This window comes from Meriones unguiculatus, chromosome 11 (assembly GCF_030254825.1).
Source record: "Meriones unguiculatus strain TT.TT164.6M chromosome 11, Bangor_MerUng_6.1, whole genome shotgun sequence".
Classification (NCBI taxonomy): Eukaryota; Metazoa; Chordata; class Mammalia; order Rodentia; family Muridae; genus Meriones; species Meriones unguiculatus.
The window spans coordinates 53,705,465-53,729,415 of NC_083359.1; the positions used below are offsets into that span (position 1 = coordinate 53,705,465).

The following is a 23,951-nucleotide window of genomic DNA, read 5'->3' on the forward strand; positions in this document are numbered from 1 at the left end:
CAGCCAGGTAGCTTTCTAAGTCTCTTTTCTAGATTTCCTCTTTGTGTTCAACAATATTTTCCTAGGGAGGTTTGCAGATGGCCTGATTTAAAGGTCAAGATCTTTGACTCAGCTAAGTGTAGGGGAGGAAGGCTGATGTTGCTCTGATGACCTACTCCAATGCCTGCCTTATGGAGGTGTCTAGAAGGCCCCTGTGGCCCAGAGCTCTCAGATGAGGCTAAGCAGTAGATAGGGCCTCAGTAGAACCCTAAAGAAAGACACTCCCCGCCCATCCTCTCTATAGCTGGCCCTTGAGATTCGTTAAGGCAATCCCCCATTTCCAGTGCCAGTCTGGCACACTGACTGGTAAGCTGAAAAGCGCTTCCTTGCAGGGACATTAGCATTTTAATGGAGACAGGTAAAGCCACATCAGGGCTGGCAGAGCTTCCATTCACTTTGGGGGTGGGAATGGGGAGACTGCCCAGAGTTAGCCATGTGGGGGGCCATCATTGCTGACACTCAGGATCTTCCTCTCTTTCCCACAGAACCCTGCTTTGCTCTTTATCAAACAAAAGGGTTCTTGGTAATATTTTGTCTTGAAGCTGTGAGGGCTGAAGCTCAGAATTTAAATTCAAACCACCAGGAGCCCTACCTAGCTCTGGAAGATCCCAGCATGAGGCGCAGAGGCTCACCTAGCCTTTCCAGGCACTGTCAGGGCTCAGGAATACTCAGCCCATGAAGACTCATGGAATAGCCACCTCTTGTTCCAGCCTCAGCTACAGAGCAGCTGCTGGCATTCATAAGGCAGGGCCACTGCCAAGGCACCTGGGACAACAGACCCTACAGCCCACATTCTGGAACTCTCTCCTTCCCTCCTCCTCTCTTTTTCTTTATTTTTGGCTGCTTGAGACAGGCTTTTGCTATGTGGTCCAGGCTGGCCTCCAACTCAAGATCCTCCTGACTCAGCCTCCAGAGAGCTGGGGTTACCACACCTAACTTAACTTCTTAACCCCTCCGTGTCTTAGCTTCCTCGTGTATAAAATGGAGATAATAGCATTGCTTTGCAGGGTTGTGGTGAAAATTAAATGGGTTGATATAAGAACTAAGCCTAGCCCTGACATAGACCCTTTGCACAATGGTTAGTTACTATTGTTGACACTGCTGTGGTTTCCTGCTTCAGGATTCTCTCTCTGTTGCCTGGTAGATAAAGAACCTAGAATGAGGAACAAAGCCAGGGAGAGATGGCCCATTGGGTTTGTGTCTCTCCCCATTTCAGAAAAGCAGGCTTGCCTATCTGTCACTTAGAGTGATTTTCAATCTCCTTCCTGTTTGTGCTACATATGTTCCTAAAAAATTCCAGAAAGGTGAGCACAACACAGCACAACATCTGTGAGGGCTGGGAGGGTGGCCCAAAGGCAGGGAGCTTGCCTGGCATGCATGCTTACCTGAGTTCCATCCCCAGCACCCCAAACAAAAAACAGAGCCCCCTGACATTCAGAGATACTCACTCTTCCTTTTCATTAATTTTCTAGAAGGAACATATCTTCAGAGTTCCTGTATCTCCAAAGCCATCCCAAGCTCACAAAAAACACAAGTAGGCACAAGGAGACATGCTTCTGAGAATTCATACATTTGCCATATCATACGGAGGAAATGAAAATAGTCACTCTCCAATTTCTGAGGTATGCCAGGCTCTAGGTTGCTTAGATTGGGGTCCACTTTATACCTGTACAATATCTTCCCTGCACACCTGGAGGACTGAGCCCTCTGGCCCTTCGGCCTAGAATGGCTGCTATACACAGTCTTATTTATTTATGTGTTTGTTTGTTTGTTTGTTTTCAATAGACCTCCCAACCATTGTTTTGCAATCCAGATAATCGATCTTTTAGAAAGTAGAATGAGGAAGGCCACACAACAGCCTTTGGTATGCAAGTTGTTCATTCCTCAGTTCTAGCTCTCTACTCCTGGCTGTCCAGAGTAAAGGCTGCTGCCTTTCTAGAAAGTCCTAAGGGGAACTCTTACACAATTAGCCAGGAGAATGGGGCTCTAGATGGCACCCAAAAGGGTGTCATTCCAAGTGCCAGGGAGAGACCAGAGCTCTGTCCTGGCAGAGGCCAGGGAGGAGGAACAAAGTGGAGGGGTGAAGGTGGGGGTCCTAGGTACCAGAGCTAGGGGATGGATGAGAGGCCCTACACTGCTCTCAATCTGGCCCTAGCTATGGGACTCTCACAGGCCTAAGGGCTCAGCCTCAGCTGCCAATGTTGGAGGCATGTCTTGTCTCCCTTAGGAAACCCCAGGAGCCTCACCACCTAGGTAAAGGGACCACCTGTGTTAACTGATGTGGAGCTACCTATGGGGTTCCTGGTCAAACGACAAGCCAGCCCTGTCACTGAGAACTGCCCCCTGAGCTGGCACCGCCAACTGTTCTCCCACCTCAGTGCCAATTCCACCTCCGGCGCTGGGGCTACAAGATCTCAGAGGAGCAGAGCAATAAGGGTCTCTTACGCATCTCTGCCATCACGCCTTGGCTGGTGGACTCTGTGAGCAAGGGCGAAACGGTTCGAAGATCTCTTGGGGGTAAGTGAAACAAGTACATAGCCCAGATGTCACCTTCAGTCCCGGGAGAGTTTTCCGGGAGAGCTTGTGGTGGGGGAGGGAAGCAGCCCCTGGGCTAGACTCAGCCCAGCTAGGCAGGTGGTCATAGCTGCGGGGATGGGGAGGGGCGCGCGGGCGCGACACTCACGTCCTCTTGAAGACACCCCCGAGGGCGCTGCCTAGCAGGAGGCAGAGCTGCTGTGAGAAGAAGACCCAGGAGATCTGGGGCAGCGAGCTGTGCGTCTGGCAGCGAAGGTCCAGCAGCGTGGGCCCCAGGAAAGCAATGCACAGGCCGAAGCTGAAGAAGACGCTCCAATAGGTGAGCGTGGGCTGTAGGTTGCGGCGGAGCAGCTCAGACACCCGGCCGTCGCAGCCCATGGTTCGGCCAGCAGCTCGCAGCGAGCCCAGGGCCGAGTACGGCCGCCGATCAGAGGCCGCGAGGGAGGAGGAGAAGAGAGGAGGGGAGCGCCGCGCGGCTGCCCCGCCCTCGGCCAGCGCGGGGACGCCTGACGGTCCGGGGCGCCACGGACGCACGTGTCTCGCCGCGGGGATCGCCCCGCCTCGCGTCCCCAGGGTCCGGGGTTGGAACCCACCCGGAAGCGCGACCCGCCAGCTTGTGCTAAGGGCTCTGTGTGCCTTACACCGCGGACTTTGCACCTGGAGGTCTGAATCCTCATCACTTGGTCCTGGGGGTGCTGCAGGTGGACTTTGAGGGTCTGCCAGTGCCGCCCTCTATCCCCACACCCTATACCCTATGGAAGAAAAATAGTTTCATCTCTACATTGTTTTCTTGTGGCTTTCATTTGGAACCCCAAGGCGTTCAGCACATTGTTATTTGGAAACAAACACCCCAGAAACTTTCGTTTTGCTGCTTTTAAGTTCTGGAATCGACCCCAAGGCCTAGATCATAGTAGGCAAGTATCCCAAGCCCTAGAAACGTTTGTATTCTCCACTTTCCTCCTGAGGACGGAAGTGCATCACCCCACCTGTCCCATCACAGATGTGGCGGGCAGTCAGGCCTGGCTCTGTGCAGGAGTCTATTTCTTCTTCACAGTGCAGTGGGGGAGGGCAGAAAAACTAGGATTCGAGAGAAGTGCTGAGATAATCCTCAGGCAGAGATCTCTTCCCACGTGAAAAGGCCTGGCCAGGTGGAGGGTTTGCCGTAGGACCCTGTGGCAGCATATCCAGGACAGAGCCAGGGATATGGTGCCTGCACCAGAACCTAGGAGCAGAGCAGTAAGACCCTTCAGTGTCTCCTTTGCCAAATGTCCTAATAGTGGTGGAAGTTGTGACATTGTACCCACTTGTACCCAGGGGTACCAGGGTTGAAAGATCCCAGAAACTGTTTGGCTGGATGACCCCCGTGACAACTTGGCATGGAGAGGAGATAATCAACTTCTCTTTCAGACACAATACTTCAAAGTGCTACCCCATACCTGTTCCATCCAGTCCTAGACTGTATGCAACAGAGGAAGGCTCAAGAGAGTGTCCCTCTGACTCATTCACTCTGTGGACTAACCTAACGGCGGTAAGGGTGGGATTTACAGTTCTTGGAATAAAGCAAAAAGCTATCATCTGGAAAAAAAAAAATCATAATCACTAGCTTTTGAGTCCTCCCGCCACTTCTGTGAAATTCTAGAACAATGGCAGCTTAGAGATGGGAAGGGTACCTCTGTTCAGACCCCTATCTCCTCCCCATTATCCCAGTAATAGCTTGATTGCTTTGTTCTTGACAGACATTTCTATTGATGGCATTTGCTTGCCATTTTCTTTTCATTTTTTAAACCTTTTTAAAGATTTGTTTATTTTATGTATGCTTTGCCTGCATGTATATCTGTGCACTGTGTGCATGCCTGGTGCCCGTGGAGGTCAGAAGACAATGTCTGGAACTAGAGTTACAAAAAATTTCAAGGCACCACAAGGGTGCTGGGAATTGAACCTGTGTCCTCTGGAAGAACAGCCAATGTTCTTAACTGCTGAGCCATCTCTGCAGCTCCTGCTTATCATTTTCTAGCAGTCCATTGTGCATCAGCTCGGGGTAGGATGAGTCTTGCACAAAACTGAAACGTTGCTCCTTGTGACTGTTCCCCAAAGCCTTACAGAACAGCCCTCCTACTCTGTACCTGTTAGTCCTTCTGACATGTGATCTGGGTGCGGGAACCTCACACATCCCATCTGGACACAGGGATTTTATATCTCCAGGCAGAGAACCTGGAAATCTTCATGATTTTTCTACACATTGCATCCAGTGACATTGCCTTCCTGGCTGGCTTCTCTGCCATGATGGCAACAACCCTGGTTACAGTGAGAGAGCCCAGTGACTAGTCTGGGATGCTAGGAATATTTTATAGTTTGCTCTGAATAGAGGTTACTGTTGACTTTCAGAGACTGACAGCTCCAATATGCTGCCTTTTTTTTTTTTTTTTTGGCAAGCTGAGCAATTTGAGCTAAATAAAAATCAAAAGCTTTATAATGTTCAAAATTAAGATCCTGTAACCTGTATTCTCCCATCTCTTCTCTTCTCTTCCTGTTTCCTTTCTTCTTTTTATTTTGTTTGTTTGTTTCCCCATTTGATGCTAAAGACCAAACTCAGGGCATTATCTGTTCCATGCTACTCACTTGTTCTGTCCGTGAGCTAAATCCCCAGCCCTCCCTGAACAGCCCTCCTTCCCTGAACAACCCTTCCTTGTCCTTCTTCCTAAGCATGGGGAGAGGTTCTGTGGAAATCCCTTATCAGCAATAAGGCTAGATTACAAATTGAACCCATTATCCATCTCAAAAAGGAAGAGTGGGGACTAGAACACCCTTGGTTGTACTTCTCTGTAAGCTAACAATGGTCTTCTGTGTTCATTTGGACTCCAAAAGACTGTTTCCAGAACCAGTTACTTCCTGATAATCACTTAAAAACTCTTAAAAATTGTCTGAACGTGTCTATTATCTCTTCCCTATAGAAAAAGAGACACCTAAGTTTGCAAGTGACATTGGCTGAGTAGTAATCACACCCCTGTGATTTCACCCATACTGGGGTTCAAGTTTTTACACTATTTAATGTTCCTTGGTTTATTCTAACAAACTTTCAAAAGAAAGAGGAAATTTCCCTTTACCTCCACATTACCCAGTTAAAAACATCCATAAAAGTTTACTGGGTTGCACACTTAAGATGTAGGCATTTTATTTTGTGTAAGTTATGCTTTAGTGTAAAATAGTAATAAAGGAAAGTAAGCAAGAGTGAGGCGAACATCCCTGCACCTTAAATCTGTACTCAACCTCCTTACAGTTGGAGGCTGTTGGAAGCTATACTGTGTGGGGTGGAGACATGGGCTGAGGAGAGAGGAGCAGCCATGAGGTAGACTCTGCAAAAGGTACTTGAGAGGCCAGAAGAAGCTTCTGCCTGGAAAGATGGCAAGGATGAGGTGATGTGTGTAGGAAGTGGGTCTAGAAGATGAGAGGGGTCACAGGAAGGTTGGACTCATCATTTCTCCTTCAGGGCTTCTGTTTTCCAGCTTCACACATTCTCTAGTTCCTTTTGAAGAATTCAAGCTCAGGAACAGTAAAAAGCCACATGACTTTATTTGGGGTCTTATTAGACTGCAGCTGGGGAAAACACAGATGGGAACTTAAGAGTGAGTTCTGTAGTGAGAGTCATCATAGAGACTTTAAGGACACAGTTACATTGGAAGAGGGTGACTGTCAGAGAGACAAGCTTCTCATCTAACAGGCTACTGCTCCTGGGCTGCACACAGCTGGTTGAGTTTTCTGCAGGTACAAAGTTCATTTGTCATCTATGAGCCTGTAAAAGCTGCTATATCCAATAAAAGATGTTGCTAGCTTCTGAGGCCTTGGCCCACCTCAAGGCTCTCACTCCCATGTTAGTTTTATGGCCAGTTTAAGAATTCTGCCTCCCTAGCTAGGAAGCTAGATGCCTATAGTCCCAATACTTGAGAGGTAGAGGAAGGAGTTCCGGGTCACCTCAGCTATATAGAGAGTTGGCTAGGGTACATGAAACCATACCTCAAATAAATAAATAAATAAATAAACAAATAAACAATCAAGCTCTCTGTAGCAGCTTGATGTTTGCATAGATCAGTAACACCTTAAGGTCTCCCCCAACTCCATTTTCTTTTTTATTTACTTTTTTTTTTGGTTTTCGAGACAAGGTTTCTCTGTGCAGTCCTGGCTATCCTGGAACTCACTCTGTAGATGAGGCTGGCTTCAAACTCAGATATCTTCCTGCTTCTGCCTCCCAAGGGCTGGGATTAAAGACATGTGCCACCATGCCCATTTTACAGCTCCATTTTATTTTAAAATCTCCTCAAAAGTTACTTTTTGTGAGGAGGGGAAGCTCTCAAGGTCACATCCCTCCTTAAGAATCTTTAAATAGCTAATGGTTGCTGGAGGTGGACAAGACATTTTCTTCAGGTAAGTCACCATGTTCCTGTAAATAACCCCCTCGTGGGGTCCTATAAGTAACCCTCACTAAATTCATTGCATCAACACACATGGGATATGAAAGCACAAGGAGGACCAGTTGGGAAGAAGAAAGGGGTCTGTGGGAAGGGGACAAGAAAGGGTGATGGGGAGGGTGAATGTGATACGCTATGTACATGTGAAAAGGTCATCACAAAGCCCATTATTGGATATAACTGATGTATGATAATGATTTTTTCAAAAAGAAAATAATACATGTTTTAGTTTGTGTTGGTTACTTAGAGTGCCAAGGTGTGCCCTCCTTGTGTATTTAAAATAATAACAAACTAGGAGCTGGAGGTGTTAGGAGCACTGGCTGTTCTTTCAGAGGACCAGGGGTTCATTTTCCAGCACCCACATGGCAGCCCACAACCATCTGTGACCTCAGTCCCTCTTCTAACCTCAGCAGGCAATGGACACACAAGTGTTGCAAGACATACATGCAGGCAAAACATCTATATTCATGAAATAAAAATTAACCCAGGCATGGTGGTGCACGCCTTTAATCCCAGCATTTCAGAGGCAGAGGCAGGGGGGTCCTTCGAGTTTGAGGCCAGCCTGCTCTACAGATTAAGTTCCAGGAGAGCCAGGACTGTTATACAGAGAAACCCTGTCTTAAAAAAAAAAAATCAAAAATACAATAAAATCTTTCTAAAAAGAAACAAACTGAGGGGCTGGAGAGACGGCTCCGTGGGTAAAGGCACTTGTTGCCTAGCCTGATGACCCTAGAAGTTCAATCCCTAGAACCCATGTGTGGTGGAAGGAGAGAACTGACTCATGTTAGTGGCACCTATGTGTCCACACTCCCGCACACGCTAAAATAAATACATAAAATGTAAAAATTAATTTGAAATATTCAAATAAAATGGTTTTCTCCTCATCTCCACCAAAGCTAGTCTCATGGTAATTTTCTCTTTCATATTCCTTAGGGAACCTTCCCCAGATAAAGTTTGCCTGACTCACCCCTTCACCCTGCACATCTCCTGTGTTAGTGTTCATCCGGGACTGTTCCAGCTGCTGCCAGCCTCTGCAGCACACAAGCAGCCTTCAGTTCTTTGGAACTGCCCTTGAGTTCTTGGGCTGCAGGGCAGTAACCCAAGTTCTAGCTTCCTGCCCCTACTCTGTGTCTCCCTTCCCAGGATGCCCTGCCTGCCAGCAGGACAGTGAGAGCTGGATAAACAGCTGGGAGCTGTTATTTGCACAATTTCTTTACAACTTTTGGCTTTATATTTCCATACCTTATCTTGCCACTAAAACAAGTTCTCCAAGAAGAGAGGCTGTATTCTGTTCCCTTCTTTTGCTTGCTTTGTTTAAGACAGGTCTTGATTACTTTTGACAAAGACTTGGCTGCCCTTGAACTCAGAGCAATTCTTTTGCCTCAGCATTTTTTATTATGTTGTGTATCTGAACATTTTAATTGATGGGGGTGTGTGCCACTGTGCAGGGATGACTTACAGGGGTCCTGCTCTTCTTCCATCAGGTGGGTTCCAGGGATGGAACTCAGGTCTTCAGACTTGTCAGCAAGCATCTTTACCTGCTGAGCCATCCCACCAGCCCTCTGTTGTGTACTGAAATGCCCATTTAAGGTAGAGATGTAGCTCATCAGTAAAGCATTAGCTGAAGTGTGTGAGGTCTTGGGTTTGATCCAAAGTCTCATGAAAACAAAAGACCTTAGGGCCTGGAGAGATGGCTCAGAGGTTAAGAGCACTGACACCTTCTTTCAAAGGTCCCGAGTTCAATTCCCAGCAACCACATGGTGGCTCACAACCATCTGCAAGGAATTCTGGTGGCTTCTTCTGGCATGCAGGCCCATATGCAGGCAGAATACTGTATAATAAATACATCTTTGAAAAAGGTTTAAAAAAATAAAAAAAATAGATGGGCATGGTGGCACATGCCTTTAAAAAAAAAAAAGAAAACAAAAGACCTTGCACACAATTTCCTTATTAAAAACTGGAAGGGAGGGCCGGAGAGATGGCTCAATGGTTAAGAGCACTGTTTGTTCTTCTAAAGGTCATGAGTTCAATTCCCGGCAACCACATGGTGGCTCACAACCATCTATAATGTGAACTGAACTGATTCCCTCTTCTTGCAGGTGTAAATGCAGAGAGAATACTCATATACATAAAAAAAAACTAAAAGGGAATCAGGTGTGATCCCAGCATTTGGGGAGGCAGAAGCAGGCAGACTGCTGTCAGTTCAAGGCCAGCCTTGTCTACAGAGCGAGTTCAGGACAGCCAAGGCGACACAGAGAAACCCTGTCTCAAAAAAACCCACAAAGGAACAACAAAAAGAAGAAGAAGAAGAAGAAGAAGAAGAAGAAGAAGAAGAAGAAGAAGAAGAAGAAGAAGAAGAAGAAGAAGAAGAAGAAGAAGAAGAAGAAGAAAGTCTCTGGAGGAATTTCAGAAAGAAAGTTGTCCCTAGCTCTCTGGAGGAATTTCAGACACCTCTCTCCCTGAAGTGTGAAAAAACTGGAAGGAAAAGTACATAGAAATGAAAGGTTTCTAGTTCAGAGAAAAGCCTGTTCTTTTTCAAAGCCACCTGCTCTGAAGCTCCTCTGACTTTCCTGGGTCCCTTCATGGGACTGGTGACCTAACCCCATCCTCAAGACTTGTTCGCTGCTGTTCTTTGAAGACAAGGTCCTTACTGGGTGCCTGAATCTCCTAGTTCTTCACCACATGAAATCCTGCACTTAACTGGGAGTTGCATCAACCTGAAGTCCTTTACACAGGGATGGGAGGGGGTCAATGTGAGGTGGGGTGAGCTGACCACACCCTGCCACGGCCCTCTGTGTTCATCACCACTGCCAGATTCCTTAGTGTTCAAATCCACACTGCCCAGATTGGTTTTGCTACTGTTGTTGTTAGCATTGAAAACCTTCAAAGTAAAAATAATACAAGGAGAAAAGGACTGACACTATAGTTTAGGGGCTTGTCACTGGGCTTGACAAGATCATCTAAGTAACCCCGAAGCCCTGCAGACTCTCAGGCTTGTCTGGAGCACCATCAAAAAAATAAAAAAATAAAAAAAATCTGCTCTTCAAGGTCAGTCAGAATGCTTTGCCATTCCTGTGGCCAACCTGGAGCATGAGGTCACCCCTTCCACACCTTCAACACTGCCATCACTACTGCCACATCAGCGCCCTGCTGGCGGCAGAGTGGAAAAGCTTTTGTAGGCTGGGGAATGGGGGAGGGGAAATTGGCACGGGGCAGGTGAGATAGTTTGCCAAGGTAATGCCAAGAACATTACCCTGATAGCTGGGCCACCTTCCCACGCACAGACTCAAATAGAGCAGAGGCAGGTGTGTGCACAGAGAGCCTCCTGCGCCAAATGTCCATGTGAAGTCCATGTGCCCAGCCTGCCGGCAAAGGGGACGGTGCAGTCACCATAGAAGCCAAGGAGTCAGGAAGGGTGGGAAGAGGGGAGATGATTGGAAAAACACCTTATAGAGAAAGAAAACACCTTGGAGAGCCTTTGCACAGGATCTGGCATTTCTTTGGTGCTGAGTATGTGCTAGTGTTTAAAAGTACTGACTGCAACCAGCCTAGCCTTGGAGGACTTCTGGAATTGTCTCATGGTGTCTCCCGCTGAAACAGAATTCCACCCCCAGACCTGCAGATTCCCACTCAGTCTCAGCCAGAACATGTCCAGGAGTGTTGCCAGAGGGGTTGGTCATCACAGGAATGCAGACTCAGTGTACTCTTCTCTAAAATGGGAACGCTGCGACTCTTATAAAGAGAAAAGCTCAACAGTGTGCAGCATAGAAGTCAGTCCCCATCTTTTTAGCGGGGTGCGGGGGGGAGGGGAGATGGAGAAAGTATTCTTTCATAAGTTGTTAGGCAGCAAAGATCCTTTCTCTGGGGGGCTGGAGAGATGGCTCAGTGGTTAATAATACTGCCAGCTCTTCCAAAGGACCTGGGTTCAATTCCCAGCAATTACATGGAAGCTCACAACTGTCTGTAATTCCAAGGAATCTGACACTTTCACACTAATGAACATAAAATAAATAAAATATTAAATAAAAATATTAAAAAAAAAAAAAGATCCTTTCTCTGCTGTGAGAAGCCAGGCCTTCTAGTTTGTCTTTTCTTTTTATCAACAAGTAGCCAAGGATGACCTTGAACTTCTTACCTTCCTGCTTCCACCTCCCAGATGCTAGGGTTGCAGGCCTGCACCACCACACCTGGTTTAAACAATGCTGGAGACTGAACCCAAGGCTTTCTGTGTGCTAGGCTAGCACTCTCCTATTGGGACTACATCCCTAGTAATCCCCAGCAGTCCCAGTGAATTCAACAATATCTCAAACAGCCCTCTGGTTTGGCACACTAACGGCTAGCAAAGTGTTTTCATGGCCTAGCAGCAGAAGCAAATCCAAAGAGCTTACTAGAAATGCAAATTCTGGGTCTTGCTGAGTTAGAAACAGGATGAGGCTCAGTAGCTATGTCTATGCAGTCCTCTAGGGCCAGGGAGGGGGAGGCTGCGGTTTTGAATCAGTGCCACTTAAAGGGCCACTTAAGAGGAAGTTTGCTTCCCATCTCACTATTCAGCAAGGCCAATCACTATTTGAAGACACTAGGTACTCTGCTTCTCAGGCCACCCTCTTCACTTCCTGCAGTCACTCTTTTATCATAGAGTCCCCGTATCATCTAGCTGCCTAGGGGTACTCCGATAGCCAGTGACTCTTGAAAGGATGCTCACAGGGCTCCTAACAACTGTTGTCTCTGTTTTCGAAATTCTAGTGTGTGGGTGTTTTGTTGTTGTTATTTTGTTTGATTTGTTTGTTGTTTGTTTGGACAGCATGACCTGAATCCCAGAGCTGGGGTTCTAGGTGTATTCTCTGGTTATATAGTGCGGGGGCTGGAACCCAGGCTTCACACACACTAGGCCAGGACTGACTGACTGACTCATCTACATCTCCAGCCTGGACTTTGGTTGGTTTGTTTTTGAGATGAGGTTTTGTAGGGTAGCCCAGGATGACCTCAAACTCAAGATCCTCCTGCTTTGGTCCCCTGAGTACTGGGATTATAGGTATATATCACCATTCCTGCCTTTAATCTGGAAATTCTGACAAGTAATTATTTCAGGCCTATTTTGTTGTCTAAACACATGGGACACAAGCTGTGCGCAGTGGCAAATACCTTTAATTTCAGCACTCAGAGAGGCAGAGGCAGGCAGATTGCTGTGAGTTCAAGGTCAGCCTGGTCTATAAAGAGAGTCCAGGACAGCCCAGGCTACACAGAGAAACCCTGTCTTGAAAAAAACTAAACAAAACATGGCATACATGTTTAACTTAATTATTTATTGGTGGGTAGGGAGTTGTGTTTTGATTGAGGTGATTGAACCCAGTGCTTCTTTTGTTTGTTTGTTTGTTTTTGTTTGTTTGTTTGTTTGTTTTTGGAGAGGCAGTGTTTCTCTGTGTAGCCCTGGATGTTCTGGACTCACTCTGTAGACCACCAGGCTGTCTGGGAATTCACAGAGATCCACCTGCCTCTGCCTCCCTGAGTGCTGGGATTACAGGCGTTCACCAGCTCTGCCACCCAGTGGGCCCCAGTGCATACTTGGCAATTGCTCTCCCACAGAGTTACCTCAGCTTGTTTGTTTGTTTTCAAGTGAAGTTAAACTTGCATACGTTAAATGTGCAAAGTATGAAAAGAAACCACAGGGTGAATTTTGACAGGCATACACATCCCTGTGACCTCTGGTCAGACTGAAGTCTAGGACATTTCTGGCACCCAAGAAGTGCCAGAATGGGTGTTCAATGATGTCTGGGAGAGAGTATCTGGTTGCTTTTCATTGCCAGGCGATAGCCTGTTCTGTGGACCCACCATATTCCCTCACATTCTCTGCTTTTGATGGACGTTCATATTGTTTCTAAGTAGATTCAACAACAAATGAGGTTCTTCTGAATACTCACACCCTATCTTTTGGTGGATGGCAGCTCTCATTCTTTTGAGTATCTGACCAGAGATGGAGTTGCCAGGTCAGAATATTAGACCTATTCAGCTGCCACCAAAGTGGCTGTGTGAGTGTGAAGATTGTCATGGCTTACTAATGTTCCCATAACCTTCTCAACATTTGACACTTAGGGTCACATTAATATTAACTATCCTGTTGAGGAGCACTGGTATCTCAAGGCTTTTAATGTTCATTTCCCTTGGGTTCAAGAAGGCTCAGTACCTTCTATGCTTATTAGCTATTTGCACACCTGTTATGGAATGCTCCTTAAAGATTTTTCTTTGCATGCAAAAAATCAAAAAATTTCAATTTCTGTATAATTATCATGGCTATGCAGTATGCTGTGATATTTCAATACACACATACTGTGCTGATTTTTTTTTTTTTTTGTCTACTTGACACTAGCTAGGGTCATCTGGGAAGAAGAAACCTCAGGTGAGATTGACCTATAGGCAAGAATGTGGGATATTTTCTTGGCTGATGATTGATGTGAGAGGGTACCTGGGCAGGTAGTCCTGGTTGAAAGAAAAAGCAAGCTGAAGGCTATGCATAGGGATGCATGTCTTTAATCCTAGCATTTAGGAGGCTAGCAGCAGGCATTTTAGAGGGAAGTTTGAGGCCAGCCTGGTCCAGGCCAACCAAGCAAGCTAGCTGAGCAAGCCAGTAAGCAATGTTCTATACAGTTCTGCCTCAGTTGCAGGCTTCTGTGTTGAGTTCCTGACTTGTCTTTCCTTCACAAGGGACAATAAGCTCTCTGTTTTGTTCTTTTTTTTTTCTTTTTAGTTATATTACATTTATGTTGGGGAGGATGCTGGTATGCCTGTGCTGTGGCACATGTGTGGAAATCAGAGGACAGATTTCCAGAGTCCATTCTCTCCCTCCAACACGTAAGTCTAGGAATTGAACTCAGGGCATCAGCATCCTTACCACATGAGCCACCTTCCTGGCCCACTTTGTATTCCTACGACATTAATTTTGCTTTTGCATTGATAGGCATCCCTCCCTGGAGGCTCAGGACACCACTGAATCTCCCCTCTAGCCCCAGGCCACAGTTTTGCTTTTTACTTACATGTGAAAACATGGAGTGTCTGTTTTTCTGTGCATAGTCTTTTTAAAACTTATTTCAGTTTTTCATTGCTAATGGATGTATGAGACCCAGCACGCTGTGTCTCATACCTAGGCAGGTGGAGCTGGGCTGTCTAGGCAGGCTGAGTAAGCCAGCGGAAGCAAGCCAGGAAGCAGCATTCATTCCTTCAGGGGCTGTACTTTCAGTTCTTGCCTCAGCTTCCCTCAGTGATGGACAATAAACTGGAAGGTAAAATGAACCCTTCCCTTCTCAAACTGGTTTTGGTCATGGTGCCTATCACAGAAACAGAAACAAACTAGAATAGTCCCCATGAGAACCCTTGTCACTTCATACCTCAGAGAGTTCTTCCTCCTTAATCTTAAAGGGTACAAAGGTTACTTTTTATGGCTATTTCCCACATATATCCTTGTAGGTATTAATTTCCTTTTGCCTGATGTATTGGGGACATGATTGGTGGCATCTGGTCTCCATCTAAAGTACGTTGAAAACCCTCCAGTGAACATTAGTTTGACTTGGAACTGAGGAGTCAGGAAGACACAGAACTTCTAAGAATATCAAACCCTCAGAGAGGATGAGCGTCATGCCTACAGCTGTAATCCCAGCAACTCAGGAGGCTGAGGCAGTGGGATTATTGTAAGTTTGAAGCTTCACAATGAATTCTAGGCCAACCTGACCTATAGTGTGAGGCCTTGTCTTAGAGCAAAAAGAAAACACCTCTGGCCTCCATACACATACATGGACCCACCCACTCACGTGTTCACCCTAACACATGCAAATGCATATACCACGAACACACAAACCAACCAATCTAACAAGAGACATAAAACAAAAGTTAGAGAGTGGTGACTAATGGCCCCCAAAGTGGCAGAAGCAAGGAGATATTGAGCAATGTTTGGCACAAATCTTCTGTGTATCTATTTGGCTATATGTCCATTGGCTTTTGGCTTCTGTATCTCTTCTCCTTAGTATTAACCTTTGTTCTGCCTAAGGTGTTCAGCCAGTCATAACAGGTGGAAGTTAAAAGGAGCAGACAGACTTTCTCTGTTTCGTTAATGAAATTAGACATGGACCAATGGATTTAGTAAGCCTTAGGCCAGCTGGTGACTCACTGCATTTCACGGATCTTAGCTACGGCCCAGGGATAGAGGAAGCTAGTTGTCTCTCTGGCTCCCATGCACTTGGGTAGGGCAGCTTGCTCTTGTCTTAGAGTTAGGTTGTATTTTGAAGAGCCTGTGGGCGTCTTGCTTTATTGCTTCACTGCTGTTTATATAAAAACGGCAATTTTAAAAGAGGCCATTCATTTAATCCTAGAATTATAAACTATAGAGCAGAACATAGACAAGTATCCTGTCTACGCTGGAAACTGGATGAAGCTGACTTTCTTTGTGTAACCATCCTGCTATTGAACTGTATAGGCTTTGTGCTAGAGCCTTTATAATGGAGCCCAGCCCTTGATTTGATACACCTAGAGATCTTCACAACGGTGACTGGCTTTAAGGAACTCCAATGTAGAAGGTTTGAGAAGACACTAGATAGTCTATAATGAAATACACACATACACACACACACACACACACACACACACACACACACACATATATTCAATATTTGGGGACTAGAACACTTACATTGACATTTTTATCCCATAGGCAGGCCTCCTGAAGAAGCCAGATCTTTGCTCAGAGATCTGTGTCCTTGAATGTACAACAAAATGGCATCATGGCAATACCCTAAGACTGCCTGTTGGGGGCCATTCTAGAGGAGCTGGGAATGTTAGGAGTCAGCTTCTCCCAGCTGCAAGTTAACAAGCCACAGGTGTGGCAAAAAGCTGCAAGAATTTGTCAGCAGTTCTCTTCTTTCTGAATAGATCCTTTGACAGCTGGCCTTCAAACCTGTGTCTCAAATCCCAGTATGGTTTCTATGCTGTGTATGACACCAGTGAGGTCCCCGAGAGTGTTCAAGACTGAGTAAGTGGCCCTAAGTCACCCTTTTCCTTTTTACTGTGATGGTCAGGGGATGCTCCATGGGTCTTACTTTTGGGGCTTTGTGAGGCTCCTATGCAAGGGTCTAGGGCCAGCGTTTTTTCAACCTTCCTAACCCTGTGACCCTTTAATATAGCTCCTCGTGTTGTGGTGACCCTCAATCATAAAATTATCTCATTGCTACTTCATAACTGTAATTTTGCTTTTGTTATGAATCATAATGTTGAGAACCACTAGTAGTAGCTGCTGCTAAGGTTATAGACCTAAGCTGTAGGAGGTCTGGTGTGGATCTCACACCATTGAAGTTCCTTAGTAAATGTCTTCAGTGAACTATGCCTGGGATTTATGTCTCATTTGAGTGACCCCAGGACAGAGCTGTGTGAACCCTGGAGTTTTAGGGATGTCACTGTAATGGGTCCTCTTTATAAAAGCACACAGAAAGATTTCTATTGGGCATTAGGAGCAGAGAAAGCTGTGATCCCTTGAGCAACCAGTCAGTGTTTAACTAAAGGATTCTGGGAATCATTTAACTTATGCTATTTTCCAAGCTTGTAGATAGTCAAACTTCAGATAGTCAAAGTTATGGACCATATTCATTACTTGCATAGAATTTTATGATCTATATGCTGTATATCAATTTAATTGTCTTTATTTTCTGTCTTTCTCCTCCCCCACTCCAGTGGTAGGCTTGTTTGTTTTTGTTTGTTTGATTGATTGATTGATTGACTGATTGACTGTTTTGGCTTCAGGTAATTCACATACCACAAAATTTTAAAGTGTCTAGTCCAATAAATTTTGTTATATTTGCAAGATTGTGTGATTCATTACCACTGCCTAGCCATACTTTCTGTCTCTGTGGATTTGCATGGTTTTGGAGTATCTGTGTGTGTGTGTGTGTGTGTGTGTGTGTGTGTGTGTGTGTGTGTGTGTAGGACAGACATTGATGTGTGGTATTTTCTTCATTTCAGTAACTCTTCCTTTTTGAGACACAGCCTCTCACTATACCTAGAGCTTCCTGATTCAGCTGGGCTGACTGACAAATAAGTCCCAGGATCCTCTTGCCTCTGCCTCTGTGTGACATTACAGGTATGCATTACAGTACCTGGCTTTTTACATAGGTACCAGTGATTCAGACTCCAAGCCTCCTGTTTGAGTTGCAATCATTTTGTTGACTTAACTATTTCTCACATCCTGTTCTGAGAATTTCATATAAATGGAATCAAATAATATGCAGCTTTTAATGCCTAGTTTATCTTGCTCAGCATGTTTTGAAGGGTTCTCCATGTCATAGCATGACTACACACCCTTCATTTTTTTTTTTTAAATAGGACCTCATGTAGCCCAGGTTGGCCTCAAACTCTCTATGTAGCCAAAAATGATTTTGAACTTGTGATCTGTTGAGGTTGTAGGCATAAAGCACCACACTTGGTCCTTCTTTCTTGCCTTCCTTCCTTCCTTCCTTCCTTCCTTCCTTCCTTCCTTCCTTCCTTCCTTCCTTCCTTCCTTCCTTTCTTCTGTCCTTCCATCTCCTTATGTAGCCTAGGCCACATTTGAACACATGGCTATTCTCCTGCTTCACCCCCCCATCAAAGTGCATATGTAGCTTTTTTTAGACCCTGTTCTCACTAATTTTTCTGACTTGTTGTACTGTGTATATCACTATAAACTACTGCAAAATCCTCTTTTTGGAGTGAGGCAGAGTATAAATAAAAATAAACTCCAAACACTCCCAAACCATCTGTTTAATAATCTGTGCAAGAATTTTGCCAGGATTCTATATTGAGCCACTTGGTCTATAGTTTCCAGAAATATCTTCTGTCTCCTTGTGAAAATCAGAGCATTTGCTCAGTCAGTGTCCTCATCGGAGCATTTGCTTGGCTAGTGTCTTCCAGAGCTACTTTTCTGCCTGACCTGGCCTTTCCTGAGTCTGGTGTGTGATTCATCTGAATCTGGCCTCCAGGCTCAGCTACAGCCCCAAGCTCTCACCTCCGCCTTCACCTCTGTCTCATAGTGTTCCTTCATTTTAATATCGACATCATGTATGCACATGGTTAAAAATATATCAGAACAGAAGAGCTTCCAAAGCAAGTCCTGCCCATCCCACCCACCCTGTTTCCCAACTGCTCTCAACTCTTGCTGCTTACTCCAGGGCAGCGGTTCTTGAGGCCCCTTTGTGGGGAGATGGAGGGGGTGGGGGGGCTGTGTTGAACACTCCTTCCATGGGGGTCCCCTAAGACCATCAGAAAACACAGTAACTTAAACAGTATCAAAATTACAGATATGGAGTAGCAACAAAAATAATTTTGTGGTTGGGGATCATCATAACATGAAGAACTGTATTAACGGGTCGCAATGTTAGGAAGATTGAGAACCAGTACTCTAGGGGCAACTTACAGGTCTCCAAAACATGCCCAGGCTGCTGTGCCCTGGCTTCTCACATTTAAGCATTCTGCATTGATTCGTGAGTAAGAATTAAAGTTGAGCTCACATGCATCAGCCAAACAGCAGCCCCCACTGCCACTGTGACTAGATAGCTGTCTTTATTTAGTTACTCCAAATAAAATTAAAATAAATGTTAATTGTCTTTGTTGATTCAAGCAGCACACTTGAATCTCATTTATTTGTTTGTTTGAGACAGGGTCTCACAACCCAGGCTGGCCTTATATTCACCATGTAGTTGAGGATGACCTTAAAACTTGCCATTTTCCTGCCTCCATCATTTACGTTTTAGGATTATAGACATGCACCACTACTCCTAAAGGTTTTACACTTTACTTTTTTATTTTATGGATATGATGTATTTGTGTGTGAGTGAGAGAGAGAGAGAGAGAGATTTTGGGAGCCAATTCTATACCATGACAATTTGAAGCTATGAAACACCAAGGAAACAGAAAAAAGGAAATGGGTGATAGACTATAGATGGCTTTACAATAATCAATATTTACATTAACATTCACAAAAATGTAAATGATGAGATGGATTTAAACTTCTAGAACCAACCCATTAGCAAAGCATGAAAGACCTGATTATGGTTAGAAGATTAAATATAAATGTTACTTAAAAAAAAATACAGGGTAGGTGAGATGCCTTTCTTTTCTATTCTTTTTTATTACGTACCTCAGCTATTTCCTCAGTTTCTTAGAATAATTTTTATTGCTAATAACAGGCTACCAGGCGGGTAGGCTATAAAATAGAGGAGGTTGCTTTGGCTCACAGTTCTGGCCCATGGTCAGGGCTGTACCTGTTGTGGTCTACTGGCAGAGTTCTCAGGTAGCACAGTGCAGAATGTGGTAAGACGAGAACATGACACATTTGGCCAAGCTTTTATAGGAGACTTCATTGTCAGATGCCCTCCCTATTAACCCATTGATCCCTGTGGAGCTTTGAATGAGAATGGCTCCCATAGGCTCATATACTTGAATGTTTAGTCACCAGGGAGTGAAACTGTTTGATAGGATTAGAAGGATAAGGAGGTGTGGCCTTGTTGGAGAAAGAAGGTCACTGGGCGGTGGGCTTTGAGGTTTCAAAAGCCCACACCAGATCCAGTCTTGCTCCCTGCCTGTGGATCAGGATGTAGCCATTAGCTACTGCTCTAGCACCTGCCTGCATGCTGCTGTGCTCCCTACCATGATGATGATGGTCTAAACCTCTGAAACTGTGAACAAGCCTCCAATTAAATGCTTTCACAAGACTTTCCTTGGTCATGTTGTCTCTTCATAGCAATAGAACAGTGGCTAAGACAGTCCCTTAATCTATTAATTCAATGATTGGATTAAGCCCCTCAAGAACTAAGCCCTAACTGCTTCTGAGACATCCCACCCACAGAGAGAAACTACTCAAGCCTGAACTCTGAGGTGGGCCCCTCTCTCCTGACCCATCGCACAGAGCCCCACCCTCTGCTTTCCTTTACGCTTAGTGTTTTCCTGCTCTGTGCTTTGGCTGGGCCATCACCCACTCTCTGATGCTCAGGCCTAGCTTGTCTTTCCCCTTTTTCTTGTCTTCTTTGTCTGTTCATCTTATTAGAGATCTCATTTTTGCCATACTATCTTTAGGCCAATCAGCCTGCAGGCCTCAAAGTGGTGTTTCTCTACCCTTATACTTAAATAGCAATTTTTAAATTTGATTTTTATTTTTAACAGTCACACCACATGGCACTGGCTCAGTGGTTCTCACGCTTCCTAATGCTGTGACCCTCTAATCCTCATTTTGTGGTGATCCCCAGCCGTAACATTATTTTTGTTGCTACTGCATAACTGTAATTTTGCTACTGTCGTAAATTGTAATGTGAATATCTGGTATGCAGTATAAGCAACCTCTGTGAAATGGTCATTCAACTCCCAAAGGGGCTGAAGCCCACAGGCTGAAAAACAATGCTGCTGCCTGGCTGGCCTCAAAGTCTCCATCTTCCTGGCTCAGCCTCCAGAGTGCTGGTTATATGTGTGTGTCACTACACCCAACCTGAATGGTAATTTGGATAGCTGAATACTTTTGGTTTAAAACATCTGCTGAAGACACTGTTCTAGACTTTTAAAAATGAGAATCCTGAGATCAAGTTGCTGGGCTTTTTTGTTCATTTGTTTGTTTGTTTTAAAATGTTATTTATTTAGTTTTGAATGCTCCATGTGCACGTACACACCTGCACGCCAGAAGACGGCAGTGGAGTGTATAGACGGTTGTGAGCCACCATTTGGTTGCTGGGAATTGAACTTAGGGTGTCTGGAATGGCAGACAGAGCCCTTAACCACTGAGCCATCTCTCCAGCACGTTTTTGTTTTTTGTTTTGGTTTTTAATGTGTCTATGAATGTTTTGCCTGCATGCATGTCTGTGCAGCGTATGCATGCATGCTTGAGGAGGTCAGAAGAGAACATCAGATCCCCTGGAACTGGAGTTACAGGTAGTTGTGAGCCACCATGTGGTGCCGAGAACTGAACACAGTTTCTCTGGGTTAGTGATGAGCCATCTCCTCTGTCCCTCCTAAGTCACTATTTAAAAGCACAAATATTCTGCTAAGTATATTATTTTTAAATAATTTATATATTAATCTAAATACACTCTAAATTCAGAAACTATTTTAATATATATAGGTTGAATATGCCTTAAAGTAATGTTTAGAACCAGAAGGGTTTCAAATTTAAACTTTTTTATATGTATTTTAGAATATCAACAAACATATCCAAGAAGATGCCTTGTGGGTGAGATCTCAGCTTACTTATATTTTTCTTTCAAGTTTTTATCAATTCTCTGTATAAAGTTTCACATTATGAACCCCAGTCCCACACATTTCCCTATCCCTTCACATCTGCCTTCTGCCCTTACAACCTCCCCCTGAAAAGAAAATAAAAAACAAACAAACAGAAAACAAAACATAGAAAACATATCATCATGGAAACTGCAGTGTATCCCACAGTTTGGCTCTCTGTCTACACACCTTCACTTGCAAATGTTCATTACAATGTGTTATTGGTCTGGTTCAAGGCATCTGGCTTCTGCCACACCATCAGTACTGGATCCTCACCAGAACTCCTCCCAGTTATCCTGTTTTTGCCCTGTGTCATGGAGATACTGAAGCTTTAGATCTGCAGGACCAGCCCTTTCACACATTCTAACAGTTCATATGATGTAGATTTTAGGGTGAGCCAAGTCAAAGCCCTGGATCTGGGACTGGGTGGCAGCTGAGCTGGTCAGCCTGCTAGCTCTTCCTTATTCTCACCACCAGAGCAAGCTCTCCAGCACTGCCTTGGCTAGCCCACTCAATGCTGCCTCTGGCCAGGGGTAGGGTCGGTTCTCCCACCCTCATGCCCTCAGTCAGCTCACCTGCACCCACACCACCAGAGGCAGCTCCATTGTGCTGCCCAGTTAAGGCACAGGGCCCACTTTCCCAAGTGCTCCATCTGGCAAGGAGCTGGGCCAGCTTTCTCACTCTCATACCCTCCAGGCTGGCTTACTTACCTCTGCCTGCGACATCAGGGCTAGCTCCACTATGCTGCATAGGTGATGTGCAGGGCCCGCTGCAGCCAGTGAGAAATGGGGCCAGTTCTGCACAGCCCTTGGACATCTACGTGGTGCTGGGCAGCTGCCCAGAACAGAGACATACCCGTGGTTTCTAGTGATAATATAAGCCACAGACATCAACACGGACCCCTGCACGGCCAAGGACCCAGACATGACTGTTAGCCACAGTACAAGCTGGGACTTCACCTTGGCCTCAGGGCAGGACTGACCACCCACAACAGGCTATTCCTCAACATCCTTGTGTCTCTAATTCCACCTCTCTTCATAATGCTCAAACTGTTCTGCTTCTCTTTCTCTCCCATCTGTCCATCACATACTTGCATGTTGTAGTAGCTCCTGCTGCAGGCAGGCCATGTGGCTAGCAGGCCTCTGGGTGACCTCCTCTGACCATGCGGCACGGCTGCAGGCTGTGCTTCTTTCCCTGCCCAGGCAGCATGGCATGACAGTGGGTGGGTTTCTGGATGTCTTCCTCCTCCTATACTGTGTTGCATGGCAGCAGGTGGGCCTCTGTGTGCCTGTGTGTCCATGTTTGTGTCATGTGGCAGCAGGTGGATCTCTGCTTTATTTATGTTTAATGTACACTTTACACACATTGCCTGAAAGCAGTGGTGGCTGCTGCTGCTATTTCTCCTCCTACTTATTATTATTATTGCTGATGATGGAAAATGAACCCAAAGTATTGCACAGACTGATCACACATTCCACCACTGACCTATATTCCTAGCCTGAAGATAATTTTATACAGAATTTTATTGCACTTGCGTTTTAATTGCAACCTGGCACGTGAGGGCAGGTGTGGACTTTTCCACTTATAAAGTCATATCAGTGCTCCCTCCCAAAGTTCCAGATTGTGGAGTATTTTGGATCTTCAGTTTAGGGATGCTCAACTGGTATATCATAATATTGAATATGAATATGAAATATGAATTTTGCTACACAAATATGTCCATAAGATCAGGGGTTGCAGCTCAGTGACAGAACACTGGTCCTGGGTGCATCACCAGCACTGCAGAACAAAACAAATAAAAATACATACTGCTTTTACAGTACATATTGTCCTAGTTCTGTGCATGTGTGATAAATGTGTGTGTTATCTGTGGATATACATACCTGTACGATCTGTGCATATGCCTGAAGAGGCGACAACAGGATGTCCAATGTCTTCGTCTCTTGCTCCCTACCTCATTGCCTTGAGACAGGGTCTCTTACTGAGCTGGAGGCTTGCCTTTTTAAGTAGGCTGGTACCAGAGAGCTCCCAGGATCCACCTGGCTTTGTCCCCTAGCTGCCAGTGCTGGGATTATAGACTCACACAGCCATGCCTGCCTTCTTACCTGGCTCCTGGGTATTTGAACTCAAGCCTGCATGCTTGCACAGCAAGTGTTGCTACCCACCAGGCCATCTCCCTACCCCTTATACTACATACTGTAGCTATAATTTTGCATGTTGTATTAGTGATAAGCCCAGGGCCTGTTACATGCTAAGACATAAATCACTGAGTTATAGGGTGGCATGAAACTTGAGAAACCCTATTTCAGTCTTTTCAGCCTCTGGAGTCACTGGAACTCCAGGCTGGTATGAATACACCTATCAGTATGTATTGTGCGTATATGTGTGATATGTGTCTTAATGTTCATGTATGTGTACCTACATTTGGATACACTGGGTAAGCATGCATATGGAGGTCAGAAGTCAACAATGGGTATTTTCCTATATTGTTATTTATCTTATTTTTTTGAGGCAGGGTCTCACATTGAACCTAGAGCTCACTGATTCAACAAGGCTAGCTTTCCAGGTGTGTATCACTATGCTGCCTTTTAACATAGGTGCTAGGAACCCGAACTCAGGTCCTCAAGGTTTATAGACCAACCAATC

General features: G+C 45.3%; 1 protein-coding gene across 6 annotated transcripts in view; it reads right to left on the reverse strand.

The window, feature by feature from the left end:
• The window catches only part of Mfsd4a (major facilitator superfamily domain containing 4A), a 39,818-nt gene extending 36,658 nt beyond the window's left edge, over nt 1-3,160 (reverse strand). For 2 of the 6 annotated variants that reach the window (XM_060364257.1, XM_060364255.1), the window contains exon 1: nt 2,723-3,156. In XM_060364257.1, coding sequence (XP_060220240.1) covers nt 2,723-2,952 — 230 coding nt within the window. In that variant the 5' untranslated portion in view covers nt 2,953-3,156. Of the gene's footprint in view, nt 1-2,722 lie in introns of all 6 variants that reach the window. The other 4 variants (XM_060364256.1, XM_060364259.1, XM_021636394.2 and 1 more) reach the window with 4 other exon arrangements.
• Nucleotides 3,161-23,951: the final 20,791 nt, after the last annotated feature.